Source organism: Zootoca vivipara, chromosome 5 (genome assembly GCF_965207765.1).
Source record: "Zootoca vivipara chromosome 5, rZooViv2.hap1.1, whole genome shotgun sequence".
Taxonomy (NCBI): Eukaryota; Metazoa; Chordata; class Lepidosauria; order Squamata; family Lacertidae; genus Zootoca; species Zootoca vivipara.
Genome location: NC_142588.1, coordinates 27,814,455 through 27,833,126, shown reverse-complemented (window position 1 = coordinate 27,833,126; position 18,672 = coordinate 27,814,455). Strand labels below are relative to the sequence as shown.

General features: G+C 46.0%; 1 protein-coding gene across 2 annotated transcripts in view; it reads left to right on the top strand.

The window, feature by feature from the left end:
- The first annotated feature begins 295 nt into the window (after positions 1-295).
- Positions 296-18,672, top strand: part of UNC5B (unc-5 netrin receptor B) — a 170,973-nt gene continuing 152,596 nt past the window's right edge. The window contains exon 1 of one of the 2 annotated variants that reach the window (XM_035137966.3): positions 296-912. In XM_035137966.3, the coding sequence (XP_034993857.2) occupies positions 816-912 (97 nt within the window). In that variant the 5' untranslated portion in view covers positions 296-815. The remainder of the gene's footprint in view (positions 913-18,672) is intronic. The other variant, XM_035137967.3, reaches the window with a different exon arrangement.

Sequence of the window (18,672 nt, the reverse complement as noted above, 5' to 3'; positions counted from 1 at the left end):
ACGTGCACGAGATCGGACTGCTGCTGCTCGTCCGTCTTCCTGGATTCCGCCAACTCGTCTGGAGAGGCTCCAGCTCCGTGATTGGGGAGCCGATCCCCCCCCCCCGCCGCCTCCGCCTCCGCCGCCTCCGCCTGTTTTTTGTACGCGCGGCTGCGCGTCCTGTTGGCCGTCGCTCGCTCCCTGGCGCCCCCCTTCCTTCGCCCGGCTCCGGCTGTCGCTGCGGCTGTCGCCCGCCCCCTCCCGCGGAGCCCTCCTCCTCTCCCTCCTCCTCCTCCCGCCAGCCCGTCCCCTTCTCGCGGCTGGGCTCCCCTGCGCGCGGGACACCTTGGCACTGTCGGAGGAGGCTGGACGCGGGGAGGATGCGAGGAGCAACGCCGCGGCGGCAGCAGCAGCAGCAGCAGCGACAGGAGCCTCCGGCGATGAGAGCCCCGCAGCAGCAGCCGTGGCTGCCCCTCTGAGCGCCGCTCCTACCAACTTGGAGAGCGGGGAGGAGCTGCCCAGCCTGGCACCGCAGGAGCGGCTCGGCGGCACCGGCGACCCTCTTCCTCGCGCAGCAGCGGCGGCGGCGGCGGGTCTCGCCTTTCCCCCCTGTGGGAAGTGGAAGAGTTGCGCGGACCCCCGTCCCCACAGCGTGGCTGCGAGAGGCGGCGGGAGCGGGGCAGTCTTGGGGCGCCGGGCGGGGAGGCTGGAGCTTTGGAAGGGCTGCCGAGGGAAGAAGCAGAAGAGGAGGGCGCCTCTGGAGAGGGCGAGGAGGCGGCGGCGCAGGAGGAGGCGCAGGAGAGCGGCAGACGCGGCAGCCTCGTCCGCGCCCAGCGATGGCTCCTGCCTGGAGCCGGGGAGTTTCTGGCCCCGGCGGGATCGTCCTGCTCCTGCTGCTGGGGGGCATCTGCAACCTGAGGCTTTGCCACGCAGGTAAGACTCGGAGCGGCTCGTGGGAACGCGAGCGGGGTTGAGGGTGGTTGGTGGGGAAAGACGGGGAGCGCTGCTTCATCGTCTCCTCCCGGCGCGTTTCCTCAGGAGTCAGGACTTAGCTGAGGTGGAGAGAGACATGTACACACTCCTGATTTCCCACCCGCTTCCTAAAAGTTACCCCAGACTTTCAAACACCCCCACACACCCCTACCTCGGCCCGTTTCCCGCTTTGTCGCTTGTGCGTATGGATTCTTCTGCCGGCGCTTATTCCGGCGGCGTCGAGAAGGGGAGCTGGACTTACTTAATAACAGGCTTGGGAGCGGGGAGAGTAAAGAAACGAAAATAATTGCTTTGCGCTGTCGCCCTCTCTCGCTCTCTCCCGCCCCCCCTTTTGGTAATCGAACACCCCAAACAACGTTGCTGTTGGGAGGGAGGGGGGGTCTCGGCGGGCCGAGTGTACCCCGCGCTGGTGGGACGACGGGACAGTTCCCCCCGCTGTTCTCCTCAGACGTCGCAGTTTTGAAGAGAGGGCGGCGGAGAAGCGCGGTTGCCTCGGTTTGAGGGACGGGGAAGGTCAGAGGAAAGAAGTCGTCGTGGTGCTGCCTGAGTGAGGGGGACCCAAAGAGGAGAGGTTTCCACAAGTGCTGCGGGAGTAGTTCCCAAACACAGCCCCCCCCCCCAGTGCTCGGAAGTAGCTGCCATGGTGCTCAGTGCGCAGCCTTTCCTCTGAGTGCAGCTCGGAGGAGCGTTTTCCAACCTGCCTCCCAGAAAGGTGAATATATAACCCAGCTCACCTTGAAAAGGGGGTTTGCTTCGGAAAGGGGACCCAGGATCCCCGATCTCGGGGCAGGTGCATGTGAAGGATGCTCGTCCTCTGTGTACGGTTAACTCGGGAATAAAGCCTGCTCGTTTCACTTGCTCCGAGGAAGGCAGCGTTGGGATTCACACTTCAGAGGAGAGAGTTCTGCAGGGTTGTGATGCATGTGTGCATAAGTTTGTGGCGTTAGGTTGGCAGCCAGTGCGCGCTTACCTGGGAGTAAACCCCATGGACCCTACACTTGCACCTGAGTAAATGCGCTTATCTGTTATATGCAAGTAACTGCACACAATTCCCCTGAAATCCAGGTTCCTGGTTAATTGACAGCGATAACTCTTATACTTTTTGCCAGATGATGGGGGCTGGCTGACTCCACTGGTAATTCAAGCAGAAGTGGGTGATGCTGCTCTGAATCTTTGTCATGGTGGAAATATGAACGTTTTTAAAAAAGTAAATTGTCAGAGCCCTGAAACAATGTGCCTGATTCTTTCAGAGGTTACCTGTATTGAATAGGCACTGTGCATGAATTACCCCGTGGAAAGTATTGCTTTTTTAAAAAAAAAATGTGCAAAAGCAATCTGGAGTATCTCCTGACAGGAACTAACTGACAGAGATGTAACTGCCCCTTGATGAGTGGCATCTGAGTAAGTTGGTGGCCTGAGAGACTGCAATTCAAAGTAAATCACCTACTTCAAACCACGTTGCTAATTTGACTCCTTCATGAACTCTCTTCCACGGCCTTACTGTTTTAGACTCCAGCCCTAATGCACCCTTTCGCTTGAGCAGGAAGTCTTTTTGAACTCAGTGGGGCTTGCTTCCAATTTAACACCATGGTGTTTGTGCTGTTAAGGTGCTATCTGAAATAGGTTATATTGGGAAGTAAGTCCTGTTGATTGTCTGTTTCCACATAGGATATGTTATAGCAATCTGTTGCAGCAGGAGGAACCAAGAGTGAGGTGTTGGTTATCTTCCTGACCAGCTTATTTGGAGACAAGTTCCACAGAGTTCAACAGGACATCTATGTAGCGCATTTAGGAAGGGGGAAAAAGTTTATGCATATTAAAGGAGCAAAAAAATCAAGTGTAGAGTGATTATCGGGCTTTCTCTCTCCAGGATAAAATAAAGCTGAAAGGTCAAAGAAGAAGAATGTTTCTAATTGTCAAAATAGGCTCTAACAGGAAACTGCATGGGGGTATGCATGTGTGTTTGGGGCTAACCCTTGAAGTTTTAAGATATCTGAGCTGGTTTGAGGAGGGTAATGTGGGCTTCTGTCTTTCTTCAGGATTGCTAAGTATTTCTGTGGACTGTGCAGCCGTAATCATGTGTTTGTTAGGGAGAGATTTCTAGTTGGAAAAACACACTCACCGCCTTCCCTGGGAAGAGTCTCCTGTTCAGTTGGTTTGACTGAAGTGTTGTGGCCTAAATACAGTATATTCTGTTGGACAGATACTTGTTTTCACGTACTCCATCCTCTTTTCATCCTCTTTGCTTTAGGGTCTGTCATAGCAGACCCCTGCTGCATTCCAGGCCTGACAGGGTGAACTGGTCCATGCACCTTTATGTTTTCCTGTTTATCTCTAGCTGTTTTGGCAGAGATCTGTAATCCTTGCTTGCTACAAGTCCTACTGAAACTCAGCAGGGGCTGTGTAGACTTGTAAAGAGGACAGTGCTATTTGAACTAAGATTATTATTTTTTAAAAAAGAAATAGAACCAAAGATTTATTTTGGGTGGCCCTTTCAGTGTAAAACCAAAACCTTAGAACCTGGTATCCGATGATTTGGGTGAAAGCTGATGATGGATCAGAATGCTCATAATTGCTAATAGCAACTCTGTATGTTGAGCAGCTACTAATAAGTACACTGAGTGCATTGTTTTTAGGGTGCAGTATGCTCTCATTCCAAAGAGCTTGCTTGTAATTAACCAGAATCAAATTATAATTTGCTCAGAGTCTGGTGCTTTAAAGATGTATTTTGAAGTTGCAGTTAATGATAGGGGAGAAAGAGCCCATAGTGAACAGAGGACATTGTTTAAAGGGATTCTGGAATGTGAAATAGGAGCGCTGCTTGAAGGGCTTCTCAGAGAGTACATTTATAGATATGCTTTGCTACAAAATTAAAGAGGACTCAACCAAAGGAGCAGAATTTTCCAAAGCAGGGGCACTGTTTTGCATTCCTTAAGCATTCTGAACATCTGCTTGAATAAAGGAAGGTTTGAGAGAGCAATGAAAATATGTTGAGACCCTGGTTTGAAGTAGGAACTGTCCTCTTGCAAAATAATGATAATATTTATAGCAAATTTGTATTGCCTTGAATGCGGTGGTTTAGAGATAGACAGCAGCGGGGAAGGAGGATGGGGTGTGTGTGTAGTAGTAGTAGTTTGGTAGCCAGCTGAGGATAGGAGCAAAGCTGTTAGCTGGCCCTGCTGTTACTCCAGCTCTGCGCTGCGTTTGAATCTTATTGATGTTCTCTTTTGCTAGCTGAGCAAATGATAACCCTGTTGAGGATTCCATTCTTTTATTTAATAACCACGATAGCTGGAAGTGCAGCTTAAAAGTTCAGACGCGGGGGCTCCGTACTGTGGGAATGATGGGATGAGTGAAGGTAATAATCATCTCAACTCGGAGAATTACCTTTTAATTGCAGACCTTTTGGTTCCCTGCCATTGTGTCAAACACTGACTTGAATTATATCCACCCCATGCTGCTCTCCCTCCAAGTTTGTGAACTAATATGTAGGGACAGGCTTGTGGGTCTCCTTAGCCTTTTCCAGCAGTTTTCCTTGTGCAGCCAAGAGAAACTGTAATGGTGATCATGTGATATGGAAGCTTAAACCCTTTACACCAGGGGTAGGGCAGCCGTTTCCAATCCAAGAGCCATATTCCCTTCTGAGCAAACTTCAGAAGGCTGCATGCACAGTGGTGGCGTAATGGTTAGAGTGTTGGACTACGACTTGCGAGACCAGGGTTTGAATCTCCACTCAGCTATGAAGCTCACTGGGTGACCTTGGGCCAGTCACCATCTCTTAGCCTAACCTACCTCACAGGGTTGTTGTGGGGATGAAATGGGGAGGAGGAGAACCATGTGCATGGCCTCTAGCTCCTTGGAAGAAAAAAGTGGTCTATAAATAAACAGTGGAGGGTGGGGCCAGGAGCAAAAGTGGCCCCTGTCTGTCCTCTGTCCAGTAAGGCAAGAGACATCATCACAGTTCAAGGATACATTCCAGCCAGGCAAAGGCACTCAGGACACAAGGAAGGACTGGTGATGGGTTAGGGGGGGGGGGAGAGAGAAAAGAATTATAGAATCATAGAACTGAAGAGTTGGAAAGGGACCATGAGACTCATCTATTCCCACTCCCTGCACTACAGGAAACTTTTACCCAATGTTGGACTCGAACCAGTGGCCCTAAGATTAAGAGTGTCATGTTCTACTGGCTGAGCTATCCCACCTGGGGAAGAGTCTATAGAGAGACTTGGGGCCACATTTGACCTCTGGGCTTGAGGTTCCACTACTCCAAACTGGTGTACAATTGCGACTCCATGCTGTAACCAAAGAGCATGTCTCACCCACAGAAATTCATGCATTGGGGTGGGGTGACACTTATACCCTTTTTTTCCTAACATCACCAGCTTTGTCACTGCTGGGGAGAGGTGTTATTTCAGCCGAGACATGACCTGAGAACCTTGTTTCAGTGTCACAGCTAAGCCCTGTGACTTTACTAACAGAGCTCATGGCTTCAGACCAATTCCCTTCTTATTCAGGATACTGTCCCATATATCCATTGTAAAGCTCCAGCAGGAGAGACATGATGCCGGTGAGACACCCTCCCCCTTTTTAAGTGCAGTTATAAAGAGATGTTTTTAGCTGCACATCTCAGAAGTCAGGAAACCATAAAGTTTGATGGCTGCAGAGTTTGGGAAAGATCATCGCTATAAACTGTTAGGGGCTTGGAGTGCCCCGGCAGGCAGTGACAGGCAAGTCTGCTTGTAAGCTTTCCTTTTAAAAAGACTTTGAAGCCTCTTTAACTTAACTGGTCATTTCCCCCCCCCACCTTGTAAAGCTGGAGGGGGCCTCCATAATGCACTAGGTGTGGGGATGTGTCACCAGGCATGTCTGTGGCGTTTGTTTGATCAATGCCAAAAGCGTCTTGTGGCAAGCATGCCTTGCAAGCATGTTGAAGAGAGGCATTTGTTTTTTACAGTGCAAATAAAAGTTCAGGAAGAACTTATAGGACATGCCTCAATCAGCAGTGTGTGTCCCCCCCCCCCCAGCTCCACATCCCTAGCTTCCTATTGTCTGTCTTTGTTGTAATGGGAAGGATGGTTTTATTTTATTTTTAGCTATATATATCATGCTTTGCTTAGAAAATGCTTTCAGCACAGGTATTATCCCCAAACTGGGTGTGCACCAGAGTGTGGAAATAGTGACTGACAACTGCTGTGTTTAACGCTCACGGTTACCAGTTCACCTCCTGTAGTTTGCAGTCCCTTGCTACTGAAATGATTAATCCTAAAATTATCTTCTTTCCTGCCATTTCCTCATAAGGAAAGCAGGGGACAGCAGAGATACCAAAGAGATAATTGCTTTCTTGGCTGGTTGAACTTAAAAGAGCTAATAGGTCTGGACTGTTCACTTTTGTATGCGCCTGTAGCACTCATTGGGGGTGCGATACTGCCGGTTCTATTGTTTTTACTTCCATCTGCTTGTCAGTATAGGGATAGGTACTGTGCAGAGTATGAAAAGGATAAGGTTCATGGTCTTGAGGCTGATTTACACATGCCAAGGACTGTACCACTTCAGTGTGCAAGCTGAGCATTTAATGACTGGACACTGGAGGGTTCCTGGTTTGGTCTGCCCCTCGGATGCTGTTTTTGTGTGTGCAAGAGATTCCTTGATTTCTTGTAGCTTTAAGCTTGCAAACATGGCGGTCCATCCAAATCACTACCTTACTTGCTGACAACTGAATCCACTCCATAAATTGTTATTAAGGATGATACCAGAAAATAAATTTTCCATGCGAGGAGCCTGCTGTTGAAGTATTGGGATCCTTCTCTCTGTGTAAGGAGAAAAATGGAGAGACTAGTAAGTGGAGGGGACTGTTTTAAAAGTTAATTACTTTCTTTGGGAGTACTTAAAGTTGCAAAAGTCAACAACACTTTCTAAATAATAATAATAATAATAATAATAATAATAATAATAATAATAATAATGCTGCAGAGGGTTTTTCTGATGTGAAATTTGGGCAACCACCTTTCTCCTGGCAGAGGTTATATGCCTCCAGAAATTATGAGATAAGCAAAAGTCCAACAGGTGTGGCCTTACAGGTGATGTTGGACTCTAAATTCCATCATCCCTATCTATTGTCAGATGGAGGGCCATGGATTCTCCATCTCTGGTACTGTATAAGGAATAGCTAGGAGCAATATCAGCAGAGGATAGTTGGAAAGGACAGCTAGTCTAGGAAGGCCGATAACTTATCATAGCAACTTTGAACTTTGTAACTAGTGTGAGATACTTTGGCTCTCGGGCAACATACAAATTTATAAAACCACAAAAAGATAAAATAATTCATAAAGACAAATCAGGCCAAACAAGAAAGCATAATAATAATTATCATCAAAGGGTCTCATTAACATCTTGACACAAGGGGTCTTAACTTTCATTAACAAACAGCTGGGCTCCTGTGTGATGGAACCCTCCCCCTGTGGGATTCACACCTACGGTACAAACTGTAGTCAAGTCGTCTGATCTCTTGGGCACATGTTTATGTATTATTACCCAAACACTGTGTTTAAACTTCAGGTTTCCAAGCTTGGTGGCTCCTAGGCTTTGTCTTGCCTGTAGTGTGGCAGGATGCTGTTTAGAAGCAGGGAAGTCTTTGGGGTTCACCTCCTGGGATAAGATTTGTGCTTGAGTTGAGTCCCTGGCCATTCTGCCATGCATGTTTGATTAGATTACATGTTTGTTTCTTATTAAGAGTGGCATGCGAAGCAGCCCAGTGCAAGGATCACAGCCTCTCTTGGGTATGTTTTTGCCTTCTCTCGCCTTCCCCTCCCATCACACCCTCCCCACCTTGGCAACTGCCATGTGGGCTGCCTGAGCAGCTGTGAAAATCTGGGATGGGAAGCTGCTGTGAATGTGACTAGCACTGCACATGCTCTTGCCAGAGGAAGTGTGAACCTGCGATGGCTGATTACGAAGCAGTGCTCGTGTTTGTGTTTGATGAACATATGGGCTGGTGCAGTGGGCTTAAAAATAAAATGAAAAAAAGGCTTGCTTGAGGAAATCAGGAATAGAGTGTGTGTGTGGAAAGGGGTGAAATGTGTGGGGCTGAAATGGCAGAAAGAGGTAGCTTGTTTGTGTGACTTCAGTTACAGCTTTCTCTTTAGGAACTTGCTGTCTTTCACCCTACATCACCAGCTTGTTTTGAAAGTCGGTGCAGTGTGCTGCAACCCAGGGCAAAGAGATCAGCATGTGGGCAAGTGGCTGGGGAAGGAACCTACCCACGGTCTACTGCCAGCTTCATTTCTAACTGGTGAGGGAATCTCCTATTATTACACCCCAGGTCCATTCATGTGAATCCAACAGGGATGCCTCTCCCTTCACCTCGCTGTCATGTGAGCAAAGGAAACCAGAATGACCTGCGTGGTCAGAAATGACCCAAGAAGGGAATGTTAGCAGGGAACTTCTTAGGCGAAGGCTGCAACTTTGTGCTGAAGCATATGCTTTGCCTTCAGAGAAGTCTGATCACCAGTGTCTCCAGGTGGAGCTGGGAATGTCCACTGCCTGAAACCTTTGAGAGCTGCTGCCCTTCAGGGTAGACTGCTGAGCTAGATGGAGCAATGGGTCTGACTTAGTATAAAGCAGTTTCTTATATACCCTAATTGTCAGAACTTTAAAGTACTCCTTGCACACTGGTATGTGTTGCTGCTGGAGATATACCCACTTTCTTCTTGTGCACCACTTCTGGGAACATGCTCTAACTACAACAACAGTACTAATACTACATTGCTACTAATTAATAATGATGCACAGATTCTGCTTGTCTTTGTGCCACCAGCTATAGATTATTTTGAAAGGCGAAACTTGCATCTGGCTGGATCAGCTGTGAGGAATCTTTGGCCCTCCAGATGTTGCTGAACTACAACTCATATAATCCCTGGTGTTCGACCATGCTGGTTGGGGCTGATGGGAACTGTAGTTCAGTAACATCTTGGAGGGCCAAGAGTTCCCCACACCTGTGCTAGGTGGCTTTGCCATGCACATGAAACTCAATTAGTTGCTTGGGAGCTGGGACAGAAATATCTGGGACACTGGTAAAACAGTGTGGAATCAGAAATGTTTGCCCCAGGATCCTTCACTGGGATTTGAAGATGGATGGCCAACATATCCCCAGACAGCCTTGTCTTGCAGGGTTTTGTATCTGAGGCGCCAAAGCCTCTTTTTACCATCCTTGAGACTTCCATGATTCATTTGTTCATGCCCTATAGTTCCATATTTGGAATCACTGGTACTTGTTTCAGTTTGGTGAGTTCTTTATACACGTTATTATGCTTTTCCCTCACCATAAACCTATTGCAGGAAATCATTATTACTCCCATTTTACAAGCTGGGAACCAAGGATGGTGGTTGATGACTCTCAAAATATGGCTGAGTTGTGACTTGAACACCAGACTCTCAAGAATCCTAGAGTATTCATTACCATACCTGCAAAGGGTGGGTAAAATCCATCATAAATCAGCCTTTTATAAGTCTTGCTACAAGCACAGCTTAGGGTGGTTATCTATCTGCACTAAGAGCTGGTCTTAATATAATGGAGACAGTGGATCTGGAATTAACCACTGATAAAAGCTATGTAGTGACATACTGGAAATCTACACAGTTCCAACACTTTCAGACTGGATAAAAATAAATTGGGACACGGCATTATCAAGAAAATTGTCTTAACTTCTCAAAATGCTGTCCAAAGAAACAGATTAACTGTTTTGTTGAAAAGGGGCTTGTTTTATAAATTCCTGGAATACTAATTTTCAAGACAAAATACAACTGGTTGTAGATATGGAACTCACTCTTATTTTCATAAGGTTAAAAATGTGGGGTGTTCTCGTTGGAAAGCTAACTTTTGATATCATTGTATTTTTCCATGCTTGTATCCTTTTAGACATATGCTGTCTTAAACATTGTAACTTGGATTACCTCTGATCTTAATGAACCTTTATTAAGGGTATTAGCTCCATCAACTTATACATTTTATGCATTATCTTGTGTTTTTACTCTTGTTCTTTGTGCCAGGTACTAGCCAATATGGTTGCCCTCCAGAGAGTCTGTTGGACTTCCAACTCCCATCATCAATGGCCATTCACAATGCTGTCTAGTGAACGATATGAGTTGGAGTCCAACAACATCTGGAGGACCACAAGTTCCCCATCCCTGGTCAAGAGAACGAAGCAATTCATTCCTGCCACTTCACCCTGTTGGCTGCAGAGACACACATTATTGTGTCCATGACATAGTTGGCAAAATTAATCAGTGTAATCGTTTTAAGACTAGAGAAAAGCAAAGGTGGGGAGGAGCTTCTCAACCTCTTGAACACATACCGTGGGAATTGATATCTCCTGACAGTATTTAGGGCAGCTTGCTCATAATGAGTTTCCCCATCTCTACTAGTAAATAATGTTGCCATGGAGCATGTCATGTGCAAGGAAATTCACTGTGCTATGATAGCTTCTATATATGTAGTGATTTGTGCCAAACAATATAGCTATGTATGTGTATGAAATGAACACAAGGATACTAATCCCTATGTGAATATGGACTAGGTATACTCAAGACTACTTACAGCTGATCTATATATAGATCAGCTCTTAAGTAATTTTGAGTATACCTGGTCCATCAGATGACATTGCTTCGGCAGATGAATCCTCAGAGATGGTCTTATTAATTTGTTTGTGAAGGGTTGACTGGATGGAGACCTACTCTCTTCAATATTACAGAACAAGCAGCCAGTGGCTCACATGAACTGTTCTGTTAGACTGTAATAGGTCAGGCATTCTTGCAGATGGTGACTCCTTTAATGGATGAACCCCAACATTCGTTTTTGATTAGAACAATGCTTTATGAAGGACACTAGTTTAGCAATCGTTTGTCTCAGCATATCCAGAGGAGATTATTGAGATCTGATTCCATATCAGGGTTCTACTAATGATGGTTTTGCACTTGATTCAATGGGCATGGATAAACTTGCTACTCCGTGTCGGGGCTTTATTCTGAACCTGACATTTGAGTAGGCACTGATTCTTGGTCCCTTTTGGGGTGGGTGGGTGGTGGTGGAAAGGAATGATGCTGCTTGCTGCAAAAGTATAAATGGATTGCATGGGCTGAGTTGGTAAAGAATAATTACTGTAGGTGTTGAGAGAAGCAGATATTTGATGGACACAGGCTCAAACATTGCAATTCCGATTCACCTGACCACAACAAGGATGGCTAGAAATATGGTTTAAAAATGAGAGCGGGGAAAGTTGAGAATTTGTTTATTTTAACCCAACAGTTGTTCCCATGTAGTCTTTAGAAACAATATGGCACAAGCACTTCTGTATTTTAATGTCTCACTGGCTTACTGGGTGGGCTGATGCCTTTAAGCAGGAGGGTCCATCCACACTGCTATTATTTGGGTTCCATGATTTGCTAGAAGTCTGCCTGGAGAACTGGCAGGAAGCCCTGAGCATGGAGGCACTGATGGAGAGGGCTGCACATAGTCTGCACGGAGTTCATTAGAGCAGATGTTAGTGCCATAAAGCCACAGGTTCCTGCTGTTTCTTATTCACTTACATCCTTTAGGCTTTAGCAATGCTAATGTTAGTGAAAACATTTGCTGAAATGGAGACATAAATCACAGTCCTCTTTTCCTCTTGTCTCCCCCCCTCCCCCACATGCCTTGTCTGCCTTCTCTTATCTATCTTTCACTTTGTTTGCCTATTTTCTTCACTCCCATAGAACAGCATTTGGGAATCACTAGCAACCCAGCACATTCCTCTCCCCCCCCCTTCTTGAAACAAAAGAGACTTCATTAGCATCTCTTTAGCACTGTGGATTTAATTCAGTGAGGATCAGCAAACACTAGATTGTTACACTCCACAAGGCTTTTTCTGCCTCTTGTACTCACTGACCCATCTTCCCACTGCTAGGTTGGCAGGAGCAGGGACCGAGCAATGGGAGCTCACCCTGTTGCGGGGATTCGAACCACCGACCTTCTGATCAGCAAGCCCTAAGCTCTGTGGTTTAGACCACAGCACCACCCGTGTCCCTTAAAAAAAAAAAAGGAGCGAGTTACTATTTCATCCTGGTATTAAGGGATGCTGGGTTAGATTAGTGGTGCCCCAGGCAACTGCAAAAATTGTTACAGAACCATTCCTGCTCTCTATTCCTGCTAGCTCTCCTGGTATGGAAATAACTACCATTTTATCTTTCACCACTTGATTTGACGCCAATCTTGCTTTCAAGAAATGTAAATCCAAAGGGAGTGGGGCGTTTACATAAGCAAATTGTTAAATGTTAGTGTGAAAAGATAGTCTTGCCACCACCCCGTCCCTACATATGACCACACCTCTTTATAGTCTGCTCCTCCTCCTCACTAATTATTTAGTGTTAGCAGTAGGTTATGCTCTGAGCCATAGCTGCAAAATTATCCCTTTTTTAAAGGGATTTTCCCTTATGCTGAATAGGCTTCCTCACGAGAAAAGGGAAAACTTGGCAGCTATGCTCTGATCTTCAATTATAAGATTTCCTTGTATCATTCTCTACCACGTAATCTAAAAGGCAAATGCGCACACACATAAAACAAGCAGCATAAAACTGTTAAGGCAAAGTTTTTATTGGGCTGGTTTTGATTGTGTTTCTATGTGCAGGAGTATGCAAGCTTTCTAGTTCAATAGAACTCTTCATTAAACAAAGGGCCATTGAGGAATGGCTGCAACCGTCAACAGAAGTGCCACCTTCTCTGTTTCACATACCGTGTTTCTCATATTATAAGACATGTCTTATATTTATTTTTTCCTCAAAAAAACACACTATGGCTTATTTTCAAGGGATGTCTTATTTTTTTCCTCCTCCTCCTGCCACGGTCGGCATTGCTGCTGCGCCTATCACTATGTCTTATTTTCGGGGTATGGCTTATATTCATTGAATGCTTAAAAATCCTGCTATGGCTTATTTTATGGGTATGTCTTAAAATATGAGAAACAGGGTATCTCATTCAGTTTGACCATTATGGCGATAACTGTTTTATTACAAATGAACATAAACAAAAAATAATGAACTTGTATAGCCCCAGGGGATGGCAGCTTCTTTTTAGGTTGAGGGTCGCACTTCGAAAGTGGCATTTCCCCCCAGAAATGAAGTATTGATATTGAGCGAGCAGGAGTCTCTCTCTCTCCCCCCTTCTCCTTCTCCCCCACCCTCCTTGCTAGACCTTGATTTCTGTTCACTATGCCAGTTTAAGGCCGAGCTTTTGCATTGATTTGATTGCTAATGAAAACCTGTGTTTTGTGTCCCCAAAAAAGGTTGTTTCCCCCAAAGGCTTTTCTAGGTTCCACTGTGATTAAACTGACACCTCTCTGAGGCTGCCTCGCAAGGGAGAACATACACACACACACACACACACACACACACGAGTTTCTGCAAAAAGAGGAAACAGGGAATGTAACTTCCCACCACAACCATAAAATAAAAGCACAGGAGGAGAATATGCAGCAGTAAAGGAAGGTGGATAGTATGGGACCAAAGGTTCCCTTTGCAGTTTTGGCTTTTAAAATTCAGTATCATTATAAAGTTTTTCAAGCAGTTCTCCACCCTTTGTGATTCTTGCTGACTTACGTAAATTCCTTCACCTGCAATGAACTCCATGAGGCCTTGCTTTTTTTACTTTGCTCTGTAGAAATTTAGGGATTGGTTTAAGGGGGGGGGGCTCCCATTCATAATACGGGAAGATAAGCTTTTCAAGCGCTGTCCCCTACTTAGGGTGATGCCTTTATTGTATCCCCTCCCCTGCTACCGGACCTCCTATGCTTTGCAACAGCTGTTTGAATGGCAGAGGTTCAGCAGATGCAGGCTTTTAAGGGCACTGAGATGCAGAAATTGAGTAATCAACATGCCAAAGGCACAGGAGGCCAACTAGCCAAAGTTGCAGCCTTAGCTTTCACCTGCATATCTCACCTGCAATATTTTCATATACTGTAATTAATGTAATTTGCATTGACATGGCAGGAACGAAGCTTCTGCTGACTGGTGGCTTGTCTGGTCTTTAACTGAACTTGAGGGGGGAAAGAGAACATTTAGATATTGAAAAAAGATAAGGCAAAATACATTAATTTGGACATTTCCCCTCTAGTATTTCTCCCCCACCCTACCCCACACCTTTCTCTTTGCTTTGGGGGGATTAAAGATGCCCACAACCATCAAAGATACCTTAGGGGTAAAACATATCCATGGACTATAACTTGGAATGGAAGGAAATGAAGTGACCTTATGTTTTAGCCTCTGGAATACGCAGAACTGCCAGGGATACTGCCTACCTGAGATGATAAAATATAATTTGTCAGTACCCATCATCGCTTTGGGTGCAGGGAGTTTGGGCTTTGTAGGACTCACTGTTTTCCCAACTGGTTCTGGTGAGGCTGGGCACAAAGCACATGTCCGTTTGACCAAGGGACTTCTGCCTCTGCGGGTCTTGCAGGACTTGGCTGACCCAGCCACAGGGGAAGCCTGCTTGGCTGTGATGTAGGTCACAGTAGCAGCTGACACACAAGTCTCCCAACTCTTCTCCCCCAGCCATATGTTGCAGCTCCTTCCCTTCCATTTGGGGATTCCGGGCATGTGTGGGCAATGGGCACAGGCACTGGTCAGAGACCTGCAGCCGAAGAGGACTAGTGCACTAGCACTTAATATTATGGCCCAAAGATCTAGTGCGAAGCTAAAAGATTAAACTCGGGGGTGGGTGGTATAAGTGCAGTGGAGGAAGAAGCGGGGGGGGCGGGGAATAAAACTAAGCCTTTAATTCTGGGTTTGTTGCAGGCTGTCCCATATCACCCTATGTTACTGAGTCACTTTAATCCTCTGTGCTTTTTTTCCGTCGTCTGCCGCGGCAAGCCTTTTAAAATTCCTTCCCTTGTTCTCTTCTGCCTTCACTTCTCTCCTCCGGAACCCCACGCCCTGTGCTATTAGGCCAGGCGAGTTTCCTGTGTGACAGATCGGCTTCTTGCCCCAACAGGTGTTTCAGGGTACACGTCCCCTCCCATGAGGTCACGTCCCCTCCCTATGATTAGCATCATTCATTACAAAGGTGTCCAAAGGCATTTTATTGCATGCTCACCTGCAGCCCTACCACCTTGTACAGTCTGTCTTAGGGGGGGGAGGTGTATTTAGCTGTACAGAGAAGCCAGGTTGGGGGTGAGATTTAGCATCCTTTACCAAAGACATGACTTGGTATCCTGAGTGCAGGATTGAAAAAAGTGGCTGAGATCATTAGTGGGATCCCCCCCCCCTGAGCAGAATGGGGGGGAGTGAGTCTGTAATCTAGGCAAAAGAGAATCAGGGTTTGGACAAGTTCAATAACAGAGAACTAGGAAGAAGGGGCAAGTTTTATGTGAGTATTAAAATGTTTCCTTGCACAATCTCGTCCATTTTAGTATCCCATTATTTTTGACCCTTGGAAATCCACACCCTCTCATTAACTGTGACAAATGTCCTGTAAGACTGATCTTATAGTCTGGGAATCCACATTATCCTGTTGGGTCACTTTAGTTTCCTGGGTGTTCTGTGTTTGGGGAAGCCTATTTTATTTATCACTGGCAGGCTTTTGAAAAAACAAAAAACACTCCCTGGCCCTTTTCTAAATTGAGGCCAATCTCCTTTTGCCAAATCATGTTCTGATAAGCTTTGGGAATTATTGTTCCTCTTCTTATGCTACCTTGTCAATATTGGAGGAACTATTAAAGTGCATTTTGGAAAGCCAGAACACAAAATGCAAACGCTATTGGTTCACAAAGAACATGAAAAACTACTCCGAGAACCTCATAAGTTTGAGGTGGGTTTTTGTTATGAAGGAATCTGTGGGTACCTGAAGGCATGCATAATAAGACCTTTGGTTCTGAATATTGAAATCCAGATTTTTAAAATTCTCATGTTAATTCATTGAATGTTCTCAGTTCTCAATCCCCAACCTGGTTGGTCCTTTCATGACATCACAGCAGTTAAGCCACTGGAAGCCAGGGAACTTGTGACGTAGCCTGTCCCCCAAGTCAGGGCCAATTAGCCAGAGGTGGCGCTGTGGTTAAACCACTGAGCCTAGGGCTTGCTGATCAGAAGGTCGGCGGTTCAAATCCCTGTGACGGGGTGAGCTCCCGTTGCTTGGTCCCAGCTCCTGCCAACCTAGCAGTTCAAAAGCACGTCAAAATGCAAGTAGATAAATAGGAACCGCTACAGCGGGAAGGTAAATGGCATTTCCATGTGCTGCTCTGGTTTGCCAGAAGTGGCTTTGTCATGCTGGCCACATGACCTGGAAGCTATACGCCAGCTCCCTCGGCCAATAATGCGAGATGAGCGCGCAACCCCAGAGTCAGTCACGACTGGACCTAATGGTCAGGGGTCCCTTTACCTTTTACATTGGTGAACAGAATACTTGGAAGAGGTACAGGGTGAACAGAATACTTGGAAGAGGAGGAAACCGCAAAAGACAGATTGCCATATTGCTGTATCATCAGCTAGTATCATGGGAAACCACTGGGACAGCTAGTTAAATGTAGTGAGCTCAGTTGGGGTAATATATTTAACTTATGTATGCTTTTGTAGGGAGACCAGAACTTTGAACCCACTCCTCTCCTCCCTCCAACAGCCAACTGAATTTACTCCACCCACTGGAACAGTAGAGTTAAAACCTGGTTTTTCAGTAAGATGGGTGGGCTCAAACTTTGGATGGCAGCAGGATTTGTGGATTGAAACACATTTAAAAGTAGCACAGTGAGCTGCATATTAGCTATAAAACTCTGAAATGCCTCTGGCATGCATGACTCTGTAAGCTGTGAAATAAGTTTGACAGTACATCTGAGCTGTCCCTGTCTCTTCCAGGACAAGTTCTGCTTCTTTTGTCAGCAAATATCAAACTTGCAGAGATATAAAAGAAAGGAAGAAGTTCTTCCCCATCTCTGCTGCTTAGAGCCTGATCTCTGATGCAGGCCAAGCGAAAGAAAAACTATATATAATCAATAAAACAGGAAGAGTTTCAATTGGTTTCCCAAAGGTACAGAGTGAGACAGTAAGAACTTACTATTGGTTGAAAATGGTGGAGAACTCTGTGGCCGTCTCAGGGTGGTTCACAACATAAAAATGCAATATGAAACCCCCATCCTCTCTGGCCCATTGGCCATGGTGGAAACTGGAATCCAGCAACATCTGGAAGGTCTCAGGTTCCCCACACCTGGTTTCAAGCTAGGCTTGCCAGTTTCCATATAAAGTAACAGGCGGGGAATGCCTTTAAGAGTAGAAAGGACATGCAGACAAGGGTTTATCTAAAATTCCCTGTAGTGCATCTTTCTTCTTCAGAATCCATCACTAGAACGCCATTCATCACCACCCATTCCTGATCTTGCCTCTGATGCTGGAAAGGAGCCTGGCAGAGGTCAGGGACAATGGACTGTGGGGAAGGCAAGCTGTGGAGAAGGGGGGGTTCATTCTCTCCCCCCCCCAACCCAAGTATTTTTTGTTCTTAAAACTGGGTCACCGTGATTGGGGAAGGCTTGAGTTCGACCCAACAGGCCTGCTGTTGTTGAGTGTTTTTGTGGGGGGGGGGGAGATGCATTGTTCTGGGATGAATGGTGGCATTTCCATCCAGGGCAAAACCTGCTGTGGGAAGTGATCATAGCTGCCAAGTTATCCCTTTTTTAAAGGGATTTTCCATTATGCTGAATAGGCTTCCTCATGAGAAAAGGGAAAACTTGGCAGCTATGGAAGTGATTGGTTGTCTTCTGCAGATGGTACCACCCCATTCTCTTCTCCAAGTGCTCCCGTGCAGGAAGATTGCTCTGCTGACTTTCACGCTAGTTGTTTGGTTCTTAAAAGCAGAGTGTGCAGGTCAATGGGAGCAAGCCCTCCAGAGGAGCTGGGAGGGAAAAATCAGCCCCCACAGAAGGGAAGGCCATTACAAAAACAACAACAACAAAAAACCATCATTCCAGGAACAAAGAGCCAGGTTTCCAGGGCAGAAGGTGTTCCGGGGTGGTGCGGTTGGGGTGTGTGGGGGGGTATTTTTTATTTATTTATTTATTTTAGTGTGTTTGCGTGCATGTATGTGTAAAGGATCCTTTTCATCCCTGTTCCTCTTCTCACATGCATTTGATGAATACCAAAACTGAGGGGATTGTTTCCTTGTGAAAGAGCGTGAAGAATCTCATTTGGAGAAGTTTAATGCTTATTAGACCCATCTGCCTCCAGGGCGAGTTCTCTTTTTCTTTTGTGCTGAGGCAACCAAAAGAGGAGAAGGAGAGACCTCTGGAACCCGACACAATAATCCGACACAGGCGGCACAGGGCTGAGATGGAGACAGGGGAAATGTTCACACACACACACACACAGTCCACTCTTCAGTGAGATGTAATGTGGGCAAAAGATCTCACAACAGTTTGAGTGAATTGTAGTTAGTTCCTGAGAAGTAGACCTCCTCATTTGCCACGAGTCTTTCAAAGCATAACCCTACAGCAGGTATTTATACAAAGATATATGCCATTTATGGGTAGGAAAGTATTGTTTCATTAACTGAGGCTGCAATCCTAGTCCTACTTGCCTGAGAGTTGAATTCAGTGGAATTTACTTATGACTAGGCATGGTTAGGATTGTGCTATTCATCTCTCTTTAATGATGTGTGTGTGTAAGGAACAATGTACTTACATTGTAATAGAT